Source organism: Sitodiplosis mosellana, unplaced genomic scaffold (genome assembly GCF_009176505.1).
Source record: "Sitodiplosis mosellana isolate CC-2019 unplaced genomic scaffold, AAFC_SMos_1.0 Smas_scaffold_6226, whole genome shotgun sequence".
Taxonomy (NCBI): Eukaryota; Metazoa; Arthropoda; class Insecta; order Diptera; family Cecidomyiidae; genus Sitodiplosis; species Sitodiplosis mosellana.
In genome coordinates this window covers 13,696,299-13,722,105 of record NW_022601467.1, presented here as the reverse complement: position 1 = coordinate 13,722,105, position 25,807 = coordinate 13,696,299, and the positions used below count along the sequence as shown (strand labels likewise).

The following is a 25,807-nucleotide window of genomic DNA, read 5'->3' as shown; positions in this document are numbered from 1 at the left end:
TTGATGAGTGCAAATTGATGGGAAATTATTTCGCTCAACCAAATTCAACCGATGTGCTGAATCAATATTTTCCAACAACAACAGACAAAAATACAAAATGAAAATAATTCGATTGAAAATTGAAGTTTTCTTTTATTAATAATAATTATTAATTTGAATTAAATTTTAATAGACTACACTAACTGCATTTTGCACAGTATCTTTTTTTTTGCATCCTTGTCGATAATAGTTAAAAATTACAATTTTTCTCCTTCGTATAATTTACATCAGCACAACAACAACAAAATAGGCATTAGTATACATATCACATCATAAAAAGTAGTATCATATATCGGAATGGATTGGATATTTTCAATGTTCGATTTTCTTCAGTTTTTCCTTTAAATTCAAAGAGAATTTTAGTTCTTCGTTTTCTGCATGCATCTTATTGTTGCATTTATCTTAATTTTTAATCGACATTTCACATCAATTTGTGGCACAAAAATATAGGGTTAAATTGTATTGTTTCAACAAAATTCGATAGTTTATTTTAAAAATTCGTGTAATTTTTTCCCCAGTTGTTTTGTAATTATTTTTTTGTCTAAAAAAAAGAAGAAGCTTCCATTGATCGATATATTTCGAAAGGTTGAAGGTAACTGCATTCGGATTCTTGTTCGAAGAAAAAAAAACACTAGCCTGAGAGATTGAACTAAACGTAAATTTCTTTTTTCTCGTCCTCTTCCAGACCTTTTTTGGTTAGCGTTGACGGTGCTGACGATGTGATTGGTTGATTTCGTTTCGGCAAACTGGGCGACTCAGTCGATTTTGCTCCAAATGACAATTGCCGTGTCAAACGTGTCGCTTTATTTGATGCTACTGAATTGGTTCGGTTTACTGTACGCATTATATTTGAATCGTTATCATTGAAATCACTGCTACCGTCCTGCCTATCATCCACCGGCACTTCCGTGATTATTGGACCCGTGCTCAGCGGGTGCGTATTTAAGTTCGGTATTGGTGGCGATGAATGGGTGCCAGGCAACACTGTTACTACTTTGATCATACTCGCCGTTGTCGCCGTACTTTCTGTTGGCAGTATACGGGCCAGCGAGGGACTATTGTTTAGTGCTGTAATTAAAAAATAAAAAGGCAAAATTGATGAGCTTTAATTATTTCGGTTTTCCATTGTATTCAAACCACTTACTGTTTCTCCAATCAGCCAGGGCATTTGTGGCTGGCGTTCCAGCTTGTAGCGTACTGTGCGCTGAATTTGAGTCGGATTCCTTGATTGGTGACAAAAATAGCGTGACTGGCGTTGCATTTGGATTCGGTAGATCGGGCAAATTGGCTGGAATTAATGCGACGCCAGTCGTCATACTCATCGGTGCGCCTAGGTGACCGGATGATGTCATCGTTTCGTTAATCATCTCCACCGGCGCTAAATTGAATCGATTATCTTTCTCGTTGCTATTCGATGTGGTTGCATCTGGTGTTGGAATGCGAGCTTGTATTTTCAATTGATAGAACAAAATTTAGCCTCAATTTATTCTCAATTGTTAAATTAATATTTTGTTTGAATGGATTTTGATGGGAGAATGGAGCGAGTGCAGATTTTGTGCGGATAATGAACTTTTTTATTTTTAGAAAAATATTTTCGAATTTTTAGAAATTATGAAAGAAATTGGAAATTCCAAAAATGGTTATTTTTTCAATTATGCAGCTATTAAAAAATATTTTTTAATTTTTTCATGTGGATTTTGTAATCTGATCATTAAAATTAGAAAAAATTATTCATTTTCTCTCTTGATTTTCCACGAAATTATTTGAATTAAAGAAGAATTTTTTTCTAACTACAAAAAATTACTTTCGAAAATCTTGAATGTCGAAAATATTTCCTACAAAAACGATTCAATTACAGAAACGTCCACATTCACAGTTCCTTTGTGCATTATTGCAATTGTTCCAAAGGAATTGCAAACTAAAAAACCAAAATTGAGAATGAATTGACAGTGAAGCTTACAAATACAACGCTGTATTTCTTCAGAAAACAAAAATAGCTCGATTCCCTGAAACTTCACTGAAAACAGCGATTGAAAGATCAACATTTCTGTATGCGAATCGATGTGCTTCTGTGCGATTGTGATCTTTTGCTATGCTCTGGATGGCTTACCTCGTTTCAGCATGTTTTTAAGGTTGCGACCAGATTTTCTTGGGAATTTATCGTACATTTTCATTTTATTATTTATGGATGGTCTCAATTGTTGACCGGGAAGATCGTTGTCGGGACTCGAATAAACGGAATTATGTCGATTTCTTTTGAATGGATAGCCAGATGAATAGGCCGTTGATGAACTGCGCAGTGATCCCATCCGTGTTATCTGTCGACTAAACCAATTCGAACTTTTTCGTCGTTCAGCCATTGGTGTATCGACACTCTCCTGTAAAAAATGCATTGTTTAAATCCATTTTCAAAGCGAATAAAAATCAAACTCAAAGCCAGTCAGTCACTTACATAATCAGCGTACATATCGTCAAAGTTCTGTCGTTTGCTGGGTATAATATTAGCATACATTGCATCAGACGTTTTGACTTTATAAGTTTCGGCGGATCCCTTTGGCTCGTATCGACGATAGTGTTCCGAGGCGACGGTGTACGGTAATTCCGTTGGCACAACCTCTTCCCAATATTGATCTTTCAGCAACTCTGGATGTTCTTCGTGCATTTCATCGACAATCATGTATGATGCCTGCGAATAAAAGAGACGATAGAATTAACTTTAGCAGAAAAAAAAATCATTCTTTTCAATTATGCCGTAAGTGAGTACGTTTAAATTTAACGAAAAATCTTTTTTTAGTTCCATCAAAGAAAGAATTTTCTACAGGAAGATATTTAGATTCATATCACATTTATGTTTAAGAGATCGCAATACAAAAGTTTATAAAAGCATTCAGAAGAAGTGAATAGGAGGTTTTGACTGAGAACTACGCGATGATCATAAATTTCATCAGTTTTTTTTTCTCGCCATTTTCATTTGACGGTGTTCCGGAGGTTATAGCATTATTGAATGTTCAAAACGAAGAGACGCAGAGAGCAAATCAGAAGAAAACGCCGACAAATCGAAAAACTTTCAGTAATCATAGACCATTTGGGTATTCATTTGTGCGAGAGCGAAATATAAATGTGAGTGTGCGAAAATTGTGCATTTCCCGTGTCATAAGTTTGCAAGAAAACCGAGAAACAACTTAATTGTAGGCCCAGTATTGTATGTATTCGTGTGTGTATTTTGTGTGCGTAAGTGTGGGAGAGAGTGTGTGTTTGTATGTGTCTGTATGTGCGCGCTTTTGAACTAAACGACCTATTTCAAATTTCCATTGTATGGTAGGTCTCAACAAGTATTTTGTTGTTGTTGCACTTGTTATGTGCACCAAGCACACGAAAATAAAATAAAGAGAAAAAACAGATTGAAACGAAAATGCAAGTGCTCGTGAAAACATCTACATTCAATTACTAGCTCGAGCTACGACCTTCTGCCACAACTTTAACAAACGAGCTATCTAACTGCAACATTGTGTGCATTTCGAACGTTCAATTTGCCAATTTTACCAGGGCTGAAATATTTCAAAAATGCTGATGTTTGCCGCTTACCTTTTCAGCCCGAGATGCAAAGAGAAGGTGAACAAAAACAAAATACAAAGTGCATTTTCGATGCAAACGAAAAGGTTTGCCGCAAAATGCATGTACTCAAAATTCAATTAAGCCTATTTCTAACGATGGCATTGTGTAATGCATTTACACTTTCGGTTTGAACGATTAACATATTGTTTGGGACACATGTATCTAGTTTTAAATGCACATGGAATCGCACAAAAATGAGTAAATTCATCGCTAATTGGGTGGGAACATCAGTCAGGTCGAAAATAATGAATGAATGAGTGACGAAAACATGTCCAAATCGGTAAAAAAACAATTCAACAATTCGTGTCTTTATCGATGCAAAGGTCAACACATTTTACCCATGCACCAATGTAAGAAACTATCATTTTGAAATCTGGGCGTTTTTCAATTTTGATCTATATACATACAAAAGAGGCAATAGATTTTGGATAGCGCCAACACTCACATACCGATCAATAAATTACATATTGCTCGGTGATAATCGCCAGTCATTTGATTTACGTTTTGAATTTTTGGCACATAATTTTGCAGCCGACAATCGAAAAAGTACGACTGATTGAATCGAGTTAACGCAGGTAATTGTGTGGCATGTATATTATTTCTTGACCGCAATCACCTTTTGGGTCTGTAATAAGCCATGGAGGTATGCGAAACAAAACGATGGAATATCATCGGTTCTGCGCAGTGGAAAAAAAATCGCAATTAATAATTTGATTGATTGATTTGAAAAGGAGGCAATCAACCAGTTGGCTGGTTTCTATCCAAACCAAAATCAAAAGCCTCACAACAATATAATTATTAACATGTAATCATGACTCTTGTGATGTTGAATGAGAAGAAGAAAAAAAAACATTGGAATCATCGAACGAGTGATGATATTTCTCCGTGGTAATTCATACTGTGCACCATTGAGACTTATTCTGTTCTTAAATCAAACCATCTACTCTTCTCTCTCATGGGATATGGCTCTGTCTAAATCACAATGAAGACAAGTTGCTATCGCACATTCCACATACTAATTAATTTCGTACATTGAATTGAAGTGAAGAACCGAATTGCTCTGGATTCACTTATTCGTTTTTGGCTGACTCGTTGGTTAAATTCTCTGAATCTATTCACTCTATAAATATTGAAGAGAAATTATTTGTGGCTTTGGTTGTCTTCACGTTTTTTTTTCGCGAAAACAAACAGAAAATGTAAATGGACAACAACAACACAGGTCCAGTCACTTGTTATGCATATACTATACATGTTATTGGAATCTACATAAATATTGTTATAATAATCCGGAAGGTGTTCACAAAATTTGTAATTCAAAATTACTGTACTCTCTAACATAAAAAAAAGGTTATTTCAAACGGTTTGCAAAATTCACGCGAAACGCAACACTATTGAGCGCTACACGTGTGATTTTCATCGAATTTTTATTCAGATTTTACATTTGTCGTGTCGTTTATTTTTCTCATCTGATTTCATCTGTTTATTCTGTTCGTTATCATTTGGCTGGCAAAATGTCTGAACTGTGTGCAATCGAATGGGATTGAATGAAAATAAATACGGTATGAAATGTGTCATCATCATCATCATGATCACACAGACATGGAATAAACTCTGTTCGCGCACTCATTTATTTACAATGTTTTGTGAATGTTAAATATTTGCAAAAAGTATCAGCACCTTTGGGTTTGTTTCTTCACTTTTTTGTTTGTGTGTATGCTGTACTTCGATTTCAATGAGACAAAACGAAAGAAAGAGAAAAATAGGCTAAATAATGAAACCATTTTGTTTTCTGCCAATGATCCTGATACTCGAATCGGATCTTAGTGTGATATGTAGCCTGTAGAATCTAATCAATATAAAACATTCGCTTATCTAAATACTTCACGGTTTTACGGAGCACGAGCAAATTGTTCTTCAGCAACAACAACAAAAGACGTAAGCTGACGGGAATCCCAGAAATGAATGAGAAGAGGAACCTTGAACAGTAAAAATATGAAGAAAAAAAACCTTTGACTACCTTTTCTGCACCATATTTTTCTTAATTTAGTTTCATGTTTCTTTTTCTCTTCACCGTCGTGAGTCAGACGTATACAAAATATCTCAATACAAAACACGCCAATAAATACTATCTGAACGAATTCCACTTTCAAAACGGCATTTTCAATTGTGGTTCAAATTGGGTTTTATTTTTGTCACAACGTTGTTCGCCGGAATCCAAATTCAATTACGGTGATTGCATTTTTAACGAAAACAAAAGAAGAAAAGAGTCGAGTTTGTTTCGGTCAAACAATGTTCAAACGGCAAATTTATTTCTATTTTCAGCGTGAACGCTGATCTGAAGTAGTTTTCGGGTGGAAAAATAAACATAAAACATATGATAATTCATTTGAAATGTATAGTGGAAAAAAAGACGGAAAAACAAAAAGCACACAACACTTGCGATTATTTCTATGCATACAAATTATGGCGAAAATAGCATCAATATGAATAATGAGCAACACTCATCGCAAAATAAACAAACAAACGAGCGAACGAACGAGCGAACGAATGGAAAAAAAAACACACTACGAAAATTACAATAGCAATAATTAATTCTGTTCAAGCTGAAAGTCTGTTCAGAATATTTATAGAGGAAAAAAAAGATGAAATTGTAGTATCGGTTTGATTTAACGCTCATGCCGAACATACACTACGTTTGGGATAAGTTGTAAACATCATTTTTCTCTTTTCATTCTAATACATAGCATTGCTCTCTCGACGCAACAATTATCACTCGATAGACTTGATTTTTTCTTCAATTTATTGATTTATTGCGAAATCGTTTTTTTTTTCTTGCATTTAACTGACGCGGTTTTATCGCAATTGAATAAAATGCAGAATACCACCTGAATGCTTGGTTCAAACACACACACACATGAATTATTGAAAGACAACAACAAGAAGACGAAAATATCTAAGCTTTGAAACAACTCACTTTTTTTTTCGTGGCTAGTACAGCATAGTAATTGAATGTTCCTTACCTTTATATGACGATCAATCAACCAGTTCAGTTCAATATCGTCATCGTCTTCGCCAAATGGATTGATCAAGACCTCAGCTACTTTCAGCCACCCAACATAGAAGCAAAACTGTAACACATTGACAAGAGAACCAAAAAAAAAGACACACAATTAATGGCATGACGAGAAAAAAAATCATACACGCATACGGTGGTTCAATACAATCTATGAAATCAATCATAATCAACGCACAAAAAGCGTTGCGATTACACAAGTTCATTGAAAGTGGCTGACTCAAATTGGCGTATAAGTGCATTCGCGGGCGTTTCCTTCGTGGTCTTTATCGCATTTAATTGCCAATTGAAAAAATCAATTTGTAAACTGTTTTGTTGCAACAACAAAATGATATACACACAGAGTGTCTACATATATTCTATGCATATTTAATTAATGTCACGTCGAACACGAGACAATCATGACGAAAACAGCAGCAACAACAAAATATTGTTGCATTTGAAGCAGATTGACGATGCTGTCAATTTCACATGGAATTGATTATGAGGCAAAAATGACGCACAAACACGATCGATTAATCGGTTCGGTCGTTTCATTGATCGATGTGAAGCGGATTTCAAAGTAGGCCCGACAACAACGACAACGCATAATATATGTGCGAAATATGTAATCGTTGGCCATATGCACATGACAAACGAAACTAAACACTTAACTACCTTGATGAACTGCGTTAGCTGCGTCGATATTGTTGCTGTGTTGTTGTTTTTGTTGCAACTTCCACTTGTTTACGAATTATAAAGTAATTTAGTTTAGAAAATTAATTAAATCCGCTAATCGATTGAATTCGTGTGTCGAAGCTGCCTGAGCACGCCATATAATTCCATCGCCGTCAAGATTGAAATCTTTCTGTTCTATATATTGTTCTGTGTTCGGTGTGTGTATATATGTATGGTGACGATCTGGGTGTTTTGAACATCAATCATTCCGTTTGCAGCAATAAATGTTTTGTTTGGATATGGCTAATAAAATTAACACTCATTCATTTATTGACTTGATTATATAGCTTCCGTAAAATCATTTCAATAAAAAAGAATTGTCCATATCTTGTGAATGGCATCAAATTTTCTTGGCATTTATTTGTAATTTTTTTTCGTCGTTATTGTCTCCCTCTCTGTTTTACGATATCAGCAATAAAATACATTGAGGCATTGGACAGTATGCATGCGAACCAAGTGAAAACCAGTGTTTCCGTTTCTTTTATCGAAAAAATGCAACGGGTTATTGGTCTCATCCATCGAGTGACCTTCAGTTAGTGTGCTGCATTGCTTTTCTCTCTCTCTCTCTCTCTCTCTCTCTCGCCCTGTGTATTCCTGGTATTTTATTTTAAGAACGAGCGATCGTAACGAAATGAAAGAGAAAAAACTGGTTTAAAACTTTTCGGCAAAGTGTTCCTCTTCCACTTATTACTTAATTTTAGACTTTTGAAATTTCAATAATTTCGTGAATGAAAATGCTGAGAGAGAGAGAGAGACAGAGACAGAGACAGAGAGAGAGAGAGGGAGAGATGAAAAAAGAGAGAAGAAAAAACTGTTTATTGGCTATAATTACATGTATTGACGTAATAATAACATGTAGGTAATCACCACGAATGAGTATCTTACATTATCTTATGTGAAGAATTCTATGTTTTTTTCGTTTGTTCGCTCTCTCCCTTTCCATCGCTTTGTCGGGCATATCGGAATTACATCAGCACTTCCCAGTCTCACATTAAATCTATGTGTGTGTGTGTGTGTGTTCTTCTCATATCGAAGCGTCACACTGAATTTCACAACTGACTAGGCAAAGTGACAAATTGACAAACGAAAGTTCCATTCGAATGATTGCGTTCTCGCATGAAATTATTTGTAGTTTCATTTCCTTCATGATAAAATGAGCGGACAAATAAAGTCATCATCGGAACACAGTGAGTCGTGCGCAATGCAATACCAACAACAATAGCAACCACAACGACGACGACTACGATAAAAGCACACATTCAGCAAAAAAAAATCGAATAGTGAAAAATTCAATATGAACATCCGAACATTCAATGGAAATGTACCCACAAATCAGGTGCATTTAGATAATAACAATGATCGTCGCTGTTATTTTTATTGTTGTTGTTGTAGTTCCTGCTGCTGCTGCTGTTCTGTCCGGCAAACACACGCAGACACGGAGAGAGCGAGAGTATTTAGCGTCAATTCGAACGACGAAAGAGAAAAGACGTAACTCAATTCGACGTTCCATATTTTTCACTTCGTCCACAGTTTCGTGTACTACTATTTAAGTCTATTACCAACAGCTCTTCCAATTCATTTGTGCAAAAAATGTACATAAAGCCTTAAGCAATTTTCTTTACACTGGACGTCAATTATTTTTGCTTGTGTCTAATTTGAAACATGCAATCCGACGAGATAACATTTAGATACAAAGAAAAAAACGAACAAAAAAATCCGTCTCACTTTATTAATACTGTGCGAGTGCGATTCATGCTCGTTTGCTACGACTTAAGCTTCACTTCACTTGTGTCAGTCAGTCACACTTAATAATAATCAATTAAGGATTTTACACAAAAATTTTGTGTCATGTCATGTTCATTGAAAATTCGGCCTTTCATCATTAGATACATGGCCGCAAAATGACGAGCACCACATCGCTCGAACTGCATGCTCCTATATTTATATGAAACGCATCGAAGTGCGCTTACCTGTAATGCTGTGAATAGCGGAAAATACAAATCGGGGTCTTCATATTTTCCAGTCGGAACAGCACCGTCCAGTCTCGGTATCATCTGTCTTCCTAATAATGCGGCAATAAAATACGTATACAGAACTAGAGTGACCACCTAAGAACACACAGAAATGAAAAGAAAAACGAAATGAAATAATCTCCGAAATCAATTGAGAAATCAGATTTCGGTTGACTTTTCTCTTCTTCTTCTTCGGCCTATCGATATATTATCATCGTCATCAACTTACTTGCGTATAAACTAACGGCACACAAACTGTGTCATAGCCGATCAATGCACCCAATCGTCGTCGAATGTCCGACAATTCGACCAATAACGTTTGCACAATGTGATCGGATGCGATGATTTCTTGTTTACGTGCCCGATTTATGATGTTTGTCGCCCATACCAATGGCATCCAGTACTTTGACATTGGACTCTTGCTGTCCATAATTTCAAAGATTTTCTTTTCACTTTCCAACATCAAACCGGCATCGACCAAATGTTGCCACGTTGGAAATCGCCGTTTCACACGCAGCGATATTCTCATCAATGTTATTACGTAAGCCAGCACTGAATACCGCATTATATTACGTCTCATTAATCGGCCAGTTTCATTCTGAAACACAAACACACAAAGAATGAACAAAGAAAAAAGAAGAAGAAAAAAAAACGCAGCAGCAAATCGTTAATTGAACGATCATGGTTAACCTCTGTATTAAAAAAAAAAGGTTTTTTTTCTTGTCGAAATACTGTGAAAAAATAATTAAACTTACGTTTCCTGGAATGGCAGCACTTATGAATAAAGCTAGTGTATCAGGCCATGGCAGCAGTTTATACTGATCCCACCACCGTTTGACTATCAGTGTAACGTAAAAACCCAGCACAAATGACATCGGTATACTTTCGCTCTGCGCGCCAAAATACTGACGAATCTTCTCGAATATTCTGAAATTGAGAGCGTCCAATGGAAAATGAAAGGAAAATCCATTAATTTTGATGCTTCGGCAATGAAATGGAATTGTCGAGAGTGTACTTTCTTAAGTGCTTAAATCGATTTGTTTGCTGATTGCTGTTGGAGGGGGAGGGTCAGTGATCGAAAAATTGAAAAAATTTCCTGAGCTAGTTGAGTGTAGCTTTCAATGGAAAATCTTCGCAAATTCGTTCGATAAAACGAGAAATGTATCGTTTATCTCTTGTTGGTGATAACCGGTGAAAACAAAGGGACGTGTTTTTTGTGGGACAGAACTTGCACATGACTTTGTACGACAAAATAAAGACGATTATGCAACACATTTGCTCAATCATTTGAGTAATAATTGAAAACAAAACACCAAAATCATTGTGCACTTCAAAAACCTATACTAATTGAGCGATTCGAAAAATGTGTAAAAAAAAAGACCGAGCCGAGTATAGAGAAAAAAAGGTGACACAATGGAATGAAAAATCAAATACCAGCCACATTTATACACTAATATAGTTGAGGTGCAAATCATTTGAAAAAATAAGGCGTTCAATATTATGACATGAACAATCACAGAACAAAATCCAGCAATTTTGTTTTGCGTTTAACAACATCCAAATGATTTCAGTTTTTTTTTTTTGCTGTTCGTAATTTTTTCCCCTCTTTGCCAATGCGAATTTTTGACGTTCTCATTCAAACATGATCCGATCCGATAAATTCAAGTGAAATGGAAACCTTGGGATTGCAATTGTGAATTCTTGTGTGAGTACGTGCACAAATCACAATTTTCGTGTCCGAGAGTGTCAGAGCTTTTTTGTTTGTTCTAACAACAACAAATAATATTGCAAAAAGAAAATAGAAAAAAAAATGCATTGATATTGAAATTTGCGCTTCCCCGTGGCTCCGGCAAATGTTCACAAATCAATACAATACCTAAAGTTAGTATAGAAGTACATCTGAAGTTTTTCAAAAAACCTGCAAATAGTTTAGAATATCAAATTAAAAACAAAGAAAAAATGGAGAGTCGAACGAGAACAAATTCGTCGTCAACAAAACATGGCAATTCGAGGGGCTGTTTTATGCTTTTCATTATTAGGCCACGGCGTACGAACAAAGAAAATTCAAAATTGGAATTGAATTGGTTCTCGTTAAAAGAAATTGAGGATTATTTAATGATGCAATGACGAAACGATTTTCCAAGAACAAAAGATTTCAATGCTCGTCATTAGATTGTTTGAAGTAGGTGTGAAGAAATTTGTTTTGAGAAATTGTGTAATTAGCGTTGTGTTCAAATGTCGACGCTTTATGATTGAGCCGTGCCGCTTCATTATAAGACCGAGCAACAATCCTTATCACTTTCATTGTGTGCTTTGTTTTGTTGTTGACGACGATGACGGCGGCATTTCGCAAAGAGAGTGGAAAAAAAAATTGAAAACCTAATTTTAATGTTTTGTTTGTTTTTCCATTGTGATCGATCGAAGCAAGGAAATTGAAGCAACAAAGCTGCTGCTTTCATTATTATCAAAGCAAGAATTGTGACGAATATCGTTCATTTTGCAATAGCATCGATTGCCACATTGAATATTTACTCATTTCTCTCTCTCTCTCTCTCTCTCTCTCTCAAAATGAGTTCACACACCACGACTACCTCTTAGTGCTATGCTTACCTTTTTTGTTCTTCGTTTAGGACGTATCGGTACATGACATTAATTGTATAATATAATGCTAAGTATGCTAATAATTCACGCCATATTAGTTTATAAAGACTGCCTCGCCACCTGTTCAAAGAAGAAGAAAAAAAAAATAAAATTACACAAAAAAACAAAAACAAAAAACTTCCATTTGGATTCATCGTCATTGTCACATATTTCGATTAGAATATTAAATTCTCCGCCCAAGTGAAATTGCGGAGAATTATTGCATTTTTCTCGAAATATCAAACGAAAAGTTTACTCATTTCCTCTATCGAAGAAACGAACAATGATTAGTTGTGAATCAATCAAGATGCATTCATTCAGAGGCCACTCAAAAAAAAAAAAAAACCAAACGAAACGAAATAAAGATATGGGCGATTGCGTGTTTGGTGCAATTTATGAGTTTGCCGCCAAAATCACCTTTTGTGTTAAAAACACGACAGCGATTGAAAAATTAAGTCATTAGTATCATTATTATCATCACACATGCCAAATACGATCATCAAAGACAGCGGTGCACATACTCACACAGAAAATGGCAATGTGCGAACATAACAATGACTCAATTTTGCATGTCCGCCGACGTCATGTGCATGACCATAAATGCATGCGAATGATTGCATTGAAATGTGTGCGCGACATGAGAATCGAATTGAAAAAAAAAGAAAAGAAACACAAACATTTAATCTATCTCTTTCGCTAGAACACCGGGGGAAAAGTAAGCACGAGCGTTCGACTGTATACCATAGTCACGCACAAATTTTTTTAATATAATTCATGTACGGCTTGACATAGAGTGAACCGAATTAAGAAACGTAGAAAAAAGAGTGAAATATTATCGAAATAAATTGGGCTTGAAAACGTTTACTCTATCATTCATGATGCGTGGAATCTGGTTGGTTTGTTTGTTTTTTTTTTGTTTTGTTTTGCTCAGCTCAGTACAGTTTGTGTCACTTTTTTTTCTCTATATATTTCATTTATCTTCGAGTACCATACGGGTTAAATAAACGGCCTATATTCCAAATGACAATTTTGTCATTGTGCATTCACAATGCTGGTTACAGTTAACATTCTTTTATGTTCATTTGCTGCGCACTGCTTGGTTAATGTGTCGTAAAATACACGGCGTAGTAAGTGATAAAAATGCACAAAATCCGGCCTTGAAAATTTGAGCTTCGTCTTAAAATTGGCAATACAGTGAAACGAAAAAAAAAAAAACGAATAATATCCATTCGTTTCGACCTTTTGCATAGGTTGAGCTATGTGAATGGGCAATAAATTGTCAGCGAGCAAGCGAGAGAGAGAAACAAAACTGATTTAAGCTTTCATTTCACCTGCACTGTGTTTTGCCTTGTCGCTGTCTTTTTATCGGTTTTGCACGTATAAAATGGTCGCCTTGCCATCTATCCTCTGTATAATTTGGCACTCATAATTTTGGGCAATACCCATAAATATCACTCATTCTTTTTTTATCGCTCATTCGGTAGCGGTAGAGAAATTATCAGACCGTATCGACCGGAACCATTTAGTAGGTAGCGTATTTTTCGTGCAACTCCATTTCATAGGTCAAGTGAATTCGATGACTCGCCTCCATCGATTTGCTTTTCTTCGTATATTGGGTACAGGTTATTTTCAATTCGAACGAGAATGATCTCTCTCTCTCCCTTTCTCATCGATTCCATTTTGATGTTTGCAAAATCGTTGGCAATTTGACGAGAGAGAAAATGTGATTCACCGACTGATTTCATTTCGTTTGAAAAATGATTTATATCCATGCGCAGACGCGTTGCCTAATGAGAGCGATCTAATCGGCGACGAACCTGTTAGCTGATCACATAAATTTCTCGACTACAAATACGAAAGAGAGATGTTGGATGCGAAACAAAATGGTTTTGATGTTAATTTGTTATTTGCGAACCGGTTTCAGGATATCAAAACGCACAAGTAAATGAGTTCGAAATCGATTGTAGCCGATGCGAAAACGACGAATATTTCAAATTCTTTCACTCAACACGACACAACGAAATAACGACACACGGCGAGCAAATTGCAAATTCCAAAAACTAAATCGGAATTCAATGGTGGTTCAATTACGGGTAAACACGATACGTTCAATGTAACTATTTGAACTTGATCGTTGCTAAAACAAAGCGCATCATCTGAGTAATAATTTGAATTTTTTGTTTCTTACTTTCAAATGAATTAAACCGATTCATATAGGTATGTGTATTCGACACGATCGAGTGTGAAGAGTGAATCGCGCCTAAATTGTGTGGCAAATTCAATTTCAGAGAAAACTACCTGAAAATGTATGAGAAGCGATAGCGATTGGTTATTTCTCTGATGCAACTATGAATCCATGATAAACGAACGGGCGTGAAAAAAACACACACACAATGCGTTGATAATAAAAGTCACGTTTTGTTATTATAATTTTCCGTAGACAAAGCCTTGGCTGGCATTGATATACTCAGAGCATACGGTAGGAGAGCATTTAGTATGTTTATGATGGTCATCGAATCGTTTCGTTTTCTCGTTATTGTAATGGCGCCAAAGTGTATAAAATGGCTTTTTGCTTATACGCGTGTGCGCTTGCGTACCATATATTCATTATCAGTCCGCCGATGATGTGAATTTGATTGTTGTTGCGATAAAAATGTGATTTTTTTTTGTTAGAAAAACGAAGCAGAAAATTAGAGAAAAAAACACACACAACAATATCAGCAAGAAAATCCAATATCACTCATCTCATTACGGGGCATTTTCTACGTCAATCTCAATGAAATTGACTAAAAATTTCGCATCTGCATTAATACACACAAGAGCAGCCCGATTCCGACAATCGATGTCTGTGATTCATTGCAAAGATAAATAGAAAAAAAATGGACAACAATTGGCATAGTATATACTACAGCGCGCATCACATAATACACTAATTTCAATTGGTTTTTTTTTTCTATCGTTCCCTCTCTCTCTCTCTCTCTCTCTCTCTCTCGATATTTGTGTCCAACGATTGAGTGAAGCGAGTGACAGCAAGCGATTACAGCTGTTGGGCACATTTCGTTTGTCAAACGATATATTGCATATCATTTGATATGCATGGTCTCTGGCCCATGTCCACTTCCATTTCATACAGCGCACACACATTTTCCCAATAAAATGCTACACCCGATCCGTTGTTGATGTTTTTTTTTCGCTCCACAGATGAGAACCCATCTCGACGCACATAACAGAAACAGATCGAAATGAGAGGGAAAAAAAAGCACACACACACACACAAAATAATGTCAACCAAACACATTCTTTGTTTACTTTACCATATATCCGTTTCGTTTGCTCAGTTCATCGTTATTCGTTGTCTCTTTTGTCATTTGTCGTTTTTGTTTTTCTCATTCATTTGAAACAAATAAATTCATCGGCACAGTAGAAATACATCTGATTTTCGTTCGATTGTTATTTCGTGTATTTACCATCGCAATCGATGCAATTGTATAGTAAGTTTTCGGTTTTCGAAAACATTTTGGCATCGTTACGATATTGTCGTACACATAGACGTGTTCATCATTGCCAACTTGGCCATTTAACGAGGTAAATATGCGATAATCTTTTCAGGTCTTTAAATTTTTAAAATAACGCACATTTTTCGATTTCTTTTCGATTCTGTTCGGTAACAATGTAACAGCGAAATTCTGTCACGTAGGTGCTCAATTGGTCGTGCAAAAGATCGAACAAAACAATTGGAACAAAACGAATGAAATTAAAATCAACACCGAATATCTGGTTTCGATGTGGCACACAGAATGCTTTGCAATGGATTTTTCTTTTCCACTCTTATCAATTCTTAAAGCTATTCAAATTGAGTTTAAATATACGAAAAAAAGTAGAAAAACCAAAAACAATACTTACTTCCATAGGATTTTCCAAAAACAACCAAAACTACTGCCGTTCGGCACTTCGCCCGCATATGACACAGTCATTGTTTTATTTGTAAATTATCAACTATGTTTGGCTAATTGTAATGTCTTTGATCACACAACACTTTTTTTTGGGCTATCGTTTTGTTTTCTTCGGTTGTTGTTGGTTCGTGCGATGTATTGATTGAATTTTAAATTAATTTTCCTTGTTATGTGAATGGCAATGAATTTTGAGTCAATTCAGTTTTGTTTTTATTTTTTCATCACTGCATTTTACTTCGCTGAGGAGAAAAAAAAATCATTGACATTAGACGAACGCAAATGAAACGAATCGACAACGGCGAACAGGAATAAATTGGAGCATTTCACTGTTGCAAGAATGCAAAGAAACAAACAAAAAATGTGACTTCAAGCTAAACAACGATGATAATTTTGTGCTATCCTTGATTTATTTATTTTTCTTGTCTGTAAATAGACTACATCGATATATTTATATCATTTTTTTTCTCTCTGTTCGTTCGCTTCTCCGAGACGAATTCCAATCCGTAATGCGATCAAAACAAGTGTAAACGTCCTCAATGGGTGAGTCGCATTGCTGATTGGCGCTGATGTGGTTGTGTTGCTGCTTATTTTTTTAATGATATGCCCGTGCGTTTATTATACGATAAATCCGTAATGACAACAAATATTAATCAATCGAATGTCCAGGCAACTCATTGTCATTGCGGTTATTTTGGTTTCAAGATACGTTTGTAATTTGAGCTTTGCTTAGCACCTTTTAATTTGGTATCGTTTGTGGTTTATAGTTTATGATTTTTTTATCGCTTATTCTCTCTGTCACTATTAATTTCGAGATTTTAGTTGCTTGTCAGCCAAGCGAAATAAGAACACGTCCAAAATGGGAATCACGTCGAATCACTTGTCACAGGCGCACAAAAACAATGACCAAAAAAAAACAGCAATACGAGTAGCCGAAATCATACTTCGCCAATGAATATTGTCTGTGACCAATGACGACGACGACTTTGCTTATCGTTTTCAAATGAAGTTGAACTGAAAAAGTTTTGTCTAGCCCAGCAAAAAAGAGAAAAAAAAGAAGAAGAAAAAACAAAAGCAACCGTTTTGCCAACAGCACGAATCTTATTTACGACGTGATAACATTCAATTCTTTGAAACTGGAAAGCAGAAGGCAGTTGAAACAAGAAGAAAAAAAACGACGAGTAATAATAAATACAAACGAAACAAATACAAAAATATGTGCGTTTTTTTTATATTGTTGTTGTGAATAGGGCATATTCTCGGTGATATGTTTCCATTTGATTGACGTGCGCGCGCGCGGGCGCGAACACATATCTCGAAAATCAAACAACATTACAGCACGATTGGTTTAAATAAATGTCAGGTGATTCCAATTTAGAATGCTTTTCGCGTTTGTCTTCGTTTTGGCAATTTCAATTTTTCGTTTTTCGTTCAATATTTTTTTTTTTCATTTCGATCGTCGTCGTTGTCTCCCATGGTTTCGCTGGCTTATTCGGTTTTTTGTTCAAAAATGTTTATGTAAATACGAAATCGTTGCAATTTTTGGCATAAATCATATTAACATGATTTCGCACTGATTTATTGTCCATTTAATTGAAATGTGAGAGGAACGGTGTTCGATTTCGGCGTTGTTGCTAAGCTGAACATGAATGTGTATTTCTTTTTCCTTCGTTGTGAATGTATTGAAACGAGTTGGGCATTGAACGGATCCGAAACTACGGAGTGCAGCAAATGTGAAAGAAAGCATATAGTTGAAGAATCCCTTAGCTAATTACTGCGATTTGTTGTGTACCCAAAAAGTGGCGTTGACACATACACACACAGTGTTTATTGTTTTCTGTTTGTTTTTTTTTTCGAAGAGAAAGAAAAAAGCTTTTTTTCCACAATCATCGTTTTGTTTTTGTGTGATTTTTCTTTCATTTTGCGATCTTGCGAATCATTTTAAGGCTGCTTCGTTTTGTTTTGTTTTCTCCCTTAAAAAAAATTGTGTTTTTGGTTCTTATCGCTATTGTTTTGTACTTTTATTTATATATAATAAAAAGGTTCTTTTTCTTCATCGTCGTCGATTCGTTTCATTTGCATTTGTAGTCATGTGCAATTTTTACACATGATGCGCTCGCGCTCACACAGCACACCGTACACCGCAAACACTTTTGACTAGAAATAAGTACCTGTAGTGGCTATTTTGAATGTTTTTTATTTTCCTTCGTTTTATTTATTGCCCGAGCTATTCGTAAGCAATGTTTTTAATCGTTACTTTTTCTCCGTTTTGCACTGTTTAGTGGCTTTACGTGCTTTTCCCGAACACAAATGTTGCCTCTTTAGTTATTTGTTTGTTTGTTTTTTTTTCTTTCTTTCCCGCGTATCACACAATATTACATTCATATACTGTATTTAAGAACTGCAACGAGTGAGAGCGACTCTATCGAAATCGTTTGCACTTTAACAATTTGCATTCTCTTTTGTGTGTTTTGATGTTGTTGCTGTTGCTGTTGCTGCTGTAGCTGTGTTTTGTTTCATCTTCAACAAGTGAGAACAATTATAATAGTTTGTCGATTTTTGTTGTTTGAATTCACCCTTGAATTCATCACCATGCGATGAGTGTTCGACACATACACACACACAAGGAGAGAGAGAGAGAGCATCGATTGAACTTGAATGTTGATATTGATTCAAAGCATAGAATGGCTCTTCCGTTACTATTTTATTCATCACATTCGGCCATTAAATGCACATGCTGAGCGCACCTTAGCCGAGACACACGTAACACACTTCTTCAACAGGTACACATAACACTGATTCGCACCTAGTCTTGCAGGCCATATGACAATCGAAGCGAGAAAATTCTAGATCAGATGCATTAGACGAACTACAACCAAATCCATACTCTTCGAATGCGCGCTGAAAGCGGATTTCTTTTTGCCTGTATCAATATCGACTGATTTTCAAATGGCACACAATTATGTAATGATCAACCACTTCCGATACGGCACAAACACAAAACAAACGACAACAGCAGCAGCAGCAGCGGTGACGGAAACGGCGGTTGCGACTATAAAACGGGCATTATTTAAATTATATTGCCGTAAATCTTATCAATTGCTGCTGAATTGTCACACTTTCTATTAAAAGCCAAGAAGTTAGCCTCAGAAATGGCAACGAAATAAAAATAAAAAATTCGCCCAACCACTGACCAATCGAGTTACAAATTCTCCGAAAAAAAAACAAATTTGAACACGATTTATTCAAAATTGAAATAACTTTATCACCACGTTTAAATCGTAAAAAAGCGCTACAAAACACTTGCGAATGGAAAAAACGAAGCAACCGCTTGGGATATCTCTGCAAATCTGAATGTGTGTCCGTCTATTTTCTTTTTCTCATCATTTTTTTTTTTGTTATTTCCACCAAATTTTCATTCTCGATTTAACCAATTTCGAAGAAATGCACGTGAATTGAAAAAAAAGCCCACAAAGAAAACTAATCAACTACTTTTTTTTCAAAAATTTTCTCTTTCATCAATGAACTTAGCGGTAAATAATTTTTCTTTTGTTAACTGAATTTAAATTTTAAACTAAAATGGAATTTTTATACGAAATTTTGTAGAAAAAAAAGAAGCGATTTTTGATGTCGATAAAATTGAAATTAATTCATTGTCAAAAAGATAAATGTGATTCGAAACAAAAAATAGTCATTTAAGCACCGTATCGGTTGGTGTTGCCGTCGTTGTCGTCGTTGCGAAGACAGAATCATCAATACTAGTTGCAAAACAGCTTTCCGATAATCATTAAACCTGATGTATTTTTTGAACTGTTTATGATCGATGTAAGTATTTGTGCATGCGTATTTGTATACGATCTGTGTGGCTGAACGTTGTTGCTGTTGTTGTTTTTTTTTCTCTTCTCTCGGCCGATTTCTATTTTCTCTCTCTTTTACCACAGTCCTTCTTTGTCATGCGTTTCGGGCTCTGGTCGTTGTGGCCGTCGTCGGCGGCGACGGTGTGTATATCGTGTGTTTTTATGTTTATGTGTGAAAAGGCATGCAGTCGATTCCAATCACATATGTTGTTGATGTTGTGCATGTGCACGAGTATTTGTTATAGGTGCTGTGTGTTTCAGGTGTTTTTTTTCCTCTCCGCTTTATGCATGTGATTTGATCGTTTATTTCAATTTTCCATCCCACCACAAGAAAAAAAATCCGCGCCTATGTATTCCATACACAACGCGATCGGATCGGTGCGCTATAACATACACACCTTAGCATTTGGCTACACCGTGCCGCACATAATGAGGCATAACACCAACAAAACAAACCATACTCAACCTAGAATCTCGGCAGCTTTTCTATCAGTACAAATCATGAGCATTTTTCATCTACAACCTCACACATTTTTGCGCTCACAACATTCTTTTCTTCTATTCTACAAGACTACAAGTTTATTCGAATTAACATTGAGATTGGAATTTTTTTGATTTTCAAAACCAATTTTTTTCCATAGGCTTTGAACTTTTTACGAAGCGTTGAATTTAATCAATGGGACGTTGACTAAGCATCGTTCAGCATTATCGGCATTCTTCTCGCAAAAAAGCCATTGATAACACTTATGCTTCAGCATAGTGTGGAAAACAGACTGCGTTCATGGAGAAGCGGATAGCATAACTTTAGGCGATAAATATTCACTTTTTTTGCGGTTGCTGTGCTGCAGGCGCTTTCATTCCAGTGTGAGTGTGTTTCCAGAGTATTTGCCTGGAAAATGTAAATGAATCACATGTTGTTGTTGTTATGAAATCAAAACAGCTGTTTTGCTCAATTACTTTTTATTGGATTTTGTGTTTGTGTGCATTTTTATAATGTTGATACGGTGCCAGTAAAGAGTTACCATCATCTATTTAATCTAATGAACATTTTTGTTCCATTTGTTTTCTTTTATTTCACTAACAACAATATCTATATTGACTTATTATGCTACTTCCACACCGAATTTGCCATGGAAATGCCAAGAATTTCAACATTTTACTAGACTTTTGATTCATTTTCTAGATTGTTCTGTTTGTTTTCGTTCTAATCACATCGAAATATGTGAATCCGATTGATAAACGATTCATCAGATTGGATGAAGACATGAACATGCATTTTCTGAATTAGATTATCTAAAGTGTATGTGTATGTGTATATACGTGACTGTGTGTGTGTTTTGGTGTGATTAAAAACCAATCCATTCACATGGTTCAATTGTTTTTTTTAGCTTTACTTTACATTACTTTTGACTAATAGTCGCTCGTATTTTTCTTTAACTGGTTTGAGGTAGATTGTGTCAATTTTTGAGTTTGTCCGAATTTCAGTAATTTAAAAATTTTGGCAAAAATTTCATCTAATTACTTCGAATTCCACATCTCATTAAAATGCCAATTCATAAAGTGAAAAACATACAATAAATCATCGTTACTTCTTCTTCTTCTTCTTTTTTGCTTGTTCAAATTGAGACAAGTATTCATTAATACATACCAATTTCTAATCAATGTAAAAGTGTTCAATTAATTTAAGTTTTTTTTTTGTTTGGTTTTATTATTATTATTTGCATGAAGGAAAACACTCGTTCGACGAGCATGCAGAAAATTTAATCTAATTATCTCATATATGCAATTTAGGGCTTTCCATTTTAATGCTTATCAATTCGTAAAATTACATCGTATTCAATAGCTTATCTTACTAGATAAGTAGGGATCGATAAATAAATTATTAATATTCCAATGTGTAAATGTTGATAGGGATTTTTTGTTGTTGTTTTTTTTTCTTCTCTTTTTTTCTTAATGGATTGAGTGGTGGTTTTAGTCTAGGTTCGTATGTGACAAATGTAAATTGTTTTGGTAAATGTGGACGATTTACCATTTGAGACCTTGTTGAACTTGGTGCATTAATGCAGCCGATTTTTGCAATTGTTCCGTTTCAGCTTCGGTGAGAATCTGCTTGACGATATGTGACACACCGTTGGCGTTCAAAACGCATGGCAATGACAAGTAAACTGGCTCCTTGATTCCATGTTCACCCTGAAATATGACATACGATTACACAATATTCTATGAAAATTTCACAAGAATCTTCAGCTGGCTACAAATGCTTTGCTATTTGTCATAGCTTCCAATTCGATGAGCCATTTTTTTCATAATTCGGAACCAGCATTCAAAAAATGAACCAATATTACATCTACAGTCAAACAAATCAACATTTTTATTTTCGATCTACTGAGACCAAAAGGAAACAATTCTACGTGTTTGTACCTGCTGCAATTAGATTCCATAAAGTGGACACCGATATAGAGCGAAAATGAAATGCATTTCACGCGAAAAAAGAAATAAATACGTAGAAATGTACAGAAAAAATAGTGCAAGTTATAATAATTATTGTGCAACACATTGAATGCGAGCCAAGGTTTTCAGAAGAAATGGAATCGATTTGGAACCGTTCTGAATGCAGTGAAATTCAAAGAGAAGTGTGAAATGATATTTTTGTGATTGAGAAGAAAAAATCGTGGACTTACATTGACCAAGGTGGAAACGGCATGCACATTGTTGGTGTTACGTAAAATGGACGAAGTGAGTGCGGCAACACTCAAGCCAATTGCCCATGAAGTGTATCCCTTCAATTTGATTACTTCATAAGCACTGTTCACAACCTCTGTGTGCAATTCATTCCATTTCTCTGGGTCGGCGGCAGTGCCAACCTGTGGATTTAATTCACGTAAACGCACACCAGCGACATTGACACCCGACCAAACGGGAACTGCAGAAGAAGAAGAAGAAAAATGACAACGATGTTGCATCAACATTTTGAAATATGACGATGATGTGATGAAATCAACACAAAACTTACCGCTTGAGTCACCGTGTTCGCCAATGATCCAGCCGTGGCATGAGGTTGGAGCAATGTTCAGACGTTGACTCATAAGGAAACGTAAACGCGACGAATCCAAATTGGTGCCCGAACCAATGACACGGTTCTTTGGCAAACCGCTCAATTTCCAGGCAACATAGGTCAAAATGTCTACGGGATTCGAAACAACCAATAAAATGGTGTTTGGACTGTATTCAACCAATTTTGGGATGATGCCCTTGAAAATGTCAGTGTTACGCTGAACCAAATCCAATCGGCTCTCGCCTGGACGTTGACGAGCACCGGCAGTAATGATGCACAAACGTGAACCCGCACTCACCGAAAAGTCTAGAAACCACACAAACAATTTTGCAGTTGAATGCGATTGGCGAGAAGATTTATTTGTAATTTGATGATAATTAAATTATTGACCGAAAATGTTCAAAGTTCAAACGGTAACAAAAAAAAAAGAGAAGACGTTTATTATTAACATACCGGTATCGGCATGGATTTTGGCATTTTTAATGAATGCGGATCCATGTTGCAAATCCATAAGTTCGCCTTGGAGTTTATCGACGGCTACGTCAATCAAAGCCAATTCACTTGAAACATTCTGCCGATTTTTCGGGAACATTTTGTTAAATATTCATTTGAATTCGGTTTGTAAACAAAATATTCTTTAATTTTATATCGAAACGTTTTATCGTACCTGTGTCAAAATACTGAATGCACAAGCCATACCGACTTGGCCAATACCAACGACGGTCACTTTGTTGACAGATGATGGCTCACTTTCTGCCACTTCAGAAAATAGTTGCTCCTTAATTGATGCCATCTATTCAGAATAGGAATGAGAATGGGAAAGAAAAAGAAATAATTACGGTATGATTCACACCATGAACTCATTTTTGATTTATACTATTAGTCATTTTGTCGCTATTTCGTTATCTGAAGAATATGATTGGAAAGAAAGCACCGCAAAAAAAACCAATTGCGTTCACACGCGATCGAATTGCACATGACCCAACGGCGGTGATGGTCGTCGTCGACGTTGTCGTCATTCATTCAACAATTGTGGGAGTACTTACAATCAAGCAATGGAGAGATAGAAGAGATATGCTCTCACTGTTGCGAGCGTGTGCGAGGTTTTTTTTTCTCTCTCTCTCTCTCTCAACTTTCGTCACTGTCGTTGCCGTCGTCGCCGTCGTCTACGTCCACCGAGACGCGAGACAACGTATATATAGAAGGAGTCTATTGCCGGTTCTATGTACGAGCTTGTGCTCGGATGGAACGCACAAACAGATGGCACAGTGAATTTATTTAACCTTGCGTAAGGTCAATCGCATGATACTAATCAAAACAAGCTCCAGTTTTTTCATTGTCAACGCAACTTTTTTACATCGACTTCAATTTCAACGACTAGATGCTGAAAACTATTTTCAAACTGCATCTTACAGGCCATGAATAGTGAAAGTGAAACGGTAGGTATTCGAAGCTAAAATCGATATGTCTTATCGGAAAAGCGAAAAGAAGAAAAAAAATGTGTATGTATATGATTGCTGGTGACGCGATATCAATGTAATGCAATCAAATAGACGGCGATAGACGAAAATAACTGCTCCCACACACTACAAATACATTTTATACGCATTAAAATGCATACCATGTAATGTGATACCAATCATTTCTAATAAAGTTTCACTAACGATTGATATTTTTGGCAACGTTTCGGGTTCATTGCACCCTCAGACTGTCTTTCTCGCATTTCCGAACGGCGAAAGTGTTTCGATTACATGCACAGGGTACACTTTATTCAAAAAGTCTGAATTAAAACTAATCAAACTTGATATTCACTGGTGTTCTTCAATCGAGAAGGTAAAAAAAAAACAAAAGATGAAAAGATAATTCAAACGAAATGTTTCGCTTTCGAATGAAATACGCGAAAAAAAAAAACAAAAGAAATCCAATGAAACACTTACATTTGTTCTCTTCGATTGTTCCACAAAATAAAAAAACCCAGACAAAAATGACTGAACTTGAAATGACACTTGAATAAATGCCCTAACTTTCGATTTAAAAAAGAAATTGTTCAACGCGGAAGAGCAGAAAAAATGTGTGTGGTTTCTGCTCGAAAGTCACAACGAATATGAACTTTGTATTGCCTTAGCACAATCGATGCGGTTGGCTAGTTTGTATCGAATGAATACGAATATTTGCTGACGGATCGTGTGCCTCAAGTATATATATACATATGTGCACCGGCATTTCATATTTTGAAGGTGACCTTACATCATCCATTACTCTCTTCTTCTCAATGTTGTTGTTTCCACCGAAATTTCGTTCCGTGCATGTTCAATGTTCAATTGTTTAAGCCAAACATATACTTCGAATCGCTTTTCTCACGGCTCTCTTTCGCTCAAACGCTCTCCAATACACGCACACATCACAACAACAATAGCCTCGTATTCCGTTTAAGCAAATGACATTTCTCTCTTTATCTCTCTTGTACATACACACACTCTCTCTCTCTCTCTGCTTGTGTGCGCATGTGTGATAAATTTCGTTAGCTCAACACATTCGCGTGTGTGTTGTACGTGAGCTGTAATAGCGAACGCACAAAAACTCAAAACGTGACGAATGTACTGTAGCCCGTCTGGCTCTTGTGGATAAAGCGACAAAGCGACAACAGACATGAACAGCAAAAGATGTATATTCCCATATAATTACAACATTCACCGAAAATGTTGCAGCATTGTTGCGCCCAAAATTCATGTTATCGATGAACGTGCGGCACGTTGACCATTTCACAACCATTTACCGTTGGTTGGCTGAGATTTTCAAACAGTACGCTTATTGTACGAACAATGAATTGTTGTATAGACATTTATGTG

At 36.0% G+C, this 25,807-nt stretch overlaps 2 protein-coding genes across 6 annotated transcripts; both read right to left on the bottom strand.

The window, feature by feature from the left end:
- Positions 1 to 107: 107 nt before the first annotated feature.
- LOC129577789 (bestrophin-4) lies at positions 108 to 19,827 on the bottom strand. Of its 5 annotated transcripts, none has more exons than XM_055465378.1 (11): positions 19,241 to 19,827; positions 16,000 to 16,288; positions 12,067 to 12,177; positions 10,212 to 10,383; positions 9,686 to 10,054; positions 9,415 to 9,552; positions 6,675 to 6,782; positions 2,492 to 2,725; positions 2,150 to 2,417; positions 1,184 to 1,483; positions 108 to 1,107 (listed from the first exon to the last, which is right to left on the bottom strand). In XM_055465378.1, exons 2-11 carry the CDS (start codon positions 16,068 to 16,070, stop codon positions 689 to 691), a joined length of 2,190 nt encoding a protein of 729 aa, XP_055321353.1. In that variant the 5' UTR covers positions 16,071 to 16,288; positions 19,241 to 19,827; the 3' UTR covers positions 108 to 688. The 5 variants fall into 5 exon arrangements, with proteins under 5 accessions (XP_055321353.1, XP_055321351.1, XP_055321352.1 ...); XM_055465376.1 differs by having other exon boundaries at positions 19,750 to 19,814; XM_055465377.1 differs by having other exon boundaries at positions 18,218 to 19,805.
- A 1,019-nt stretch (positions 19,828 to 20,846) lies between these two features.
- LOC129578068 (L-lactate dehydrogenase) lies at positions 20,847 to 25,136 on the bottom strand. Its single transcript, XM_055466143.1, has 6 exons — positions 24,896 to 25,136; positions 23,626 to 23,751; positions 23,412 to 23,529; positions 22,917 to 23,264; positions 22,585 to 22,826; positions 20,847 to 22,093 (listed from the first exon to the last, which is right to left on the bottom strand). The coding sequence occupies exons 2-6, from the start codon at positions 23,749 to 23,751 to the stop codon at positions 21,929 to 21,931; spliced, it is 999 nt and encodes a 332-aa protein (XP_055322118.1). The 5' UTR covers positions 24,896 to 25,136; the 3' UTR covers positions 20,847 to 21,928.
- Between the last annotated feature and the right edge of the window lie 671 nt (positions 25,137 to 25,807).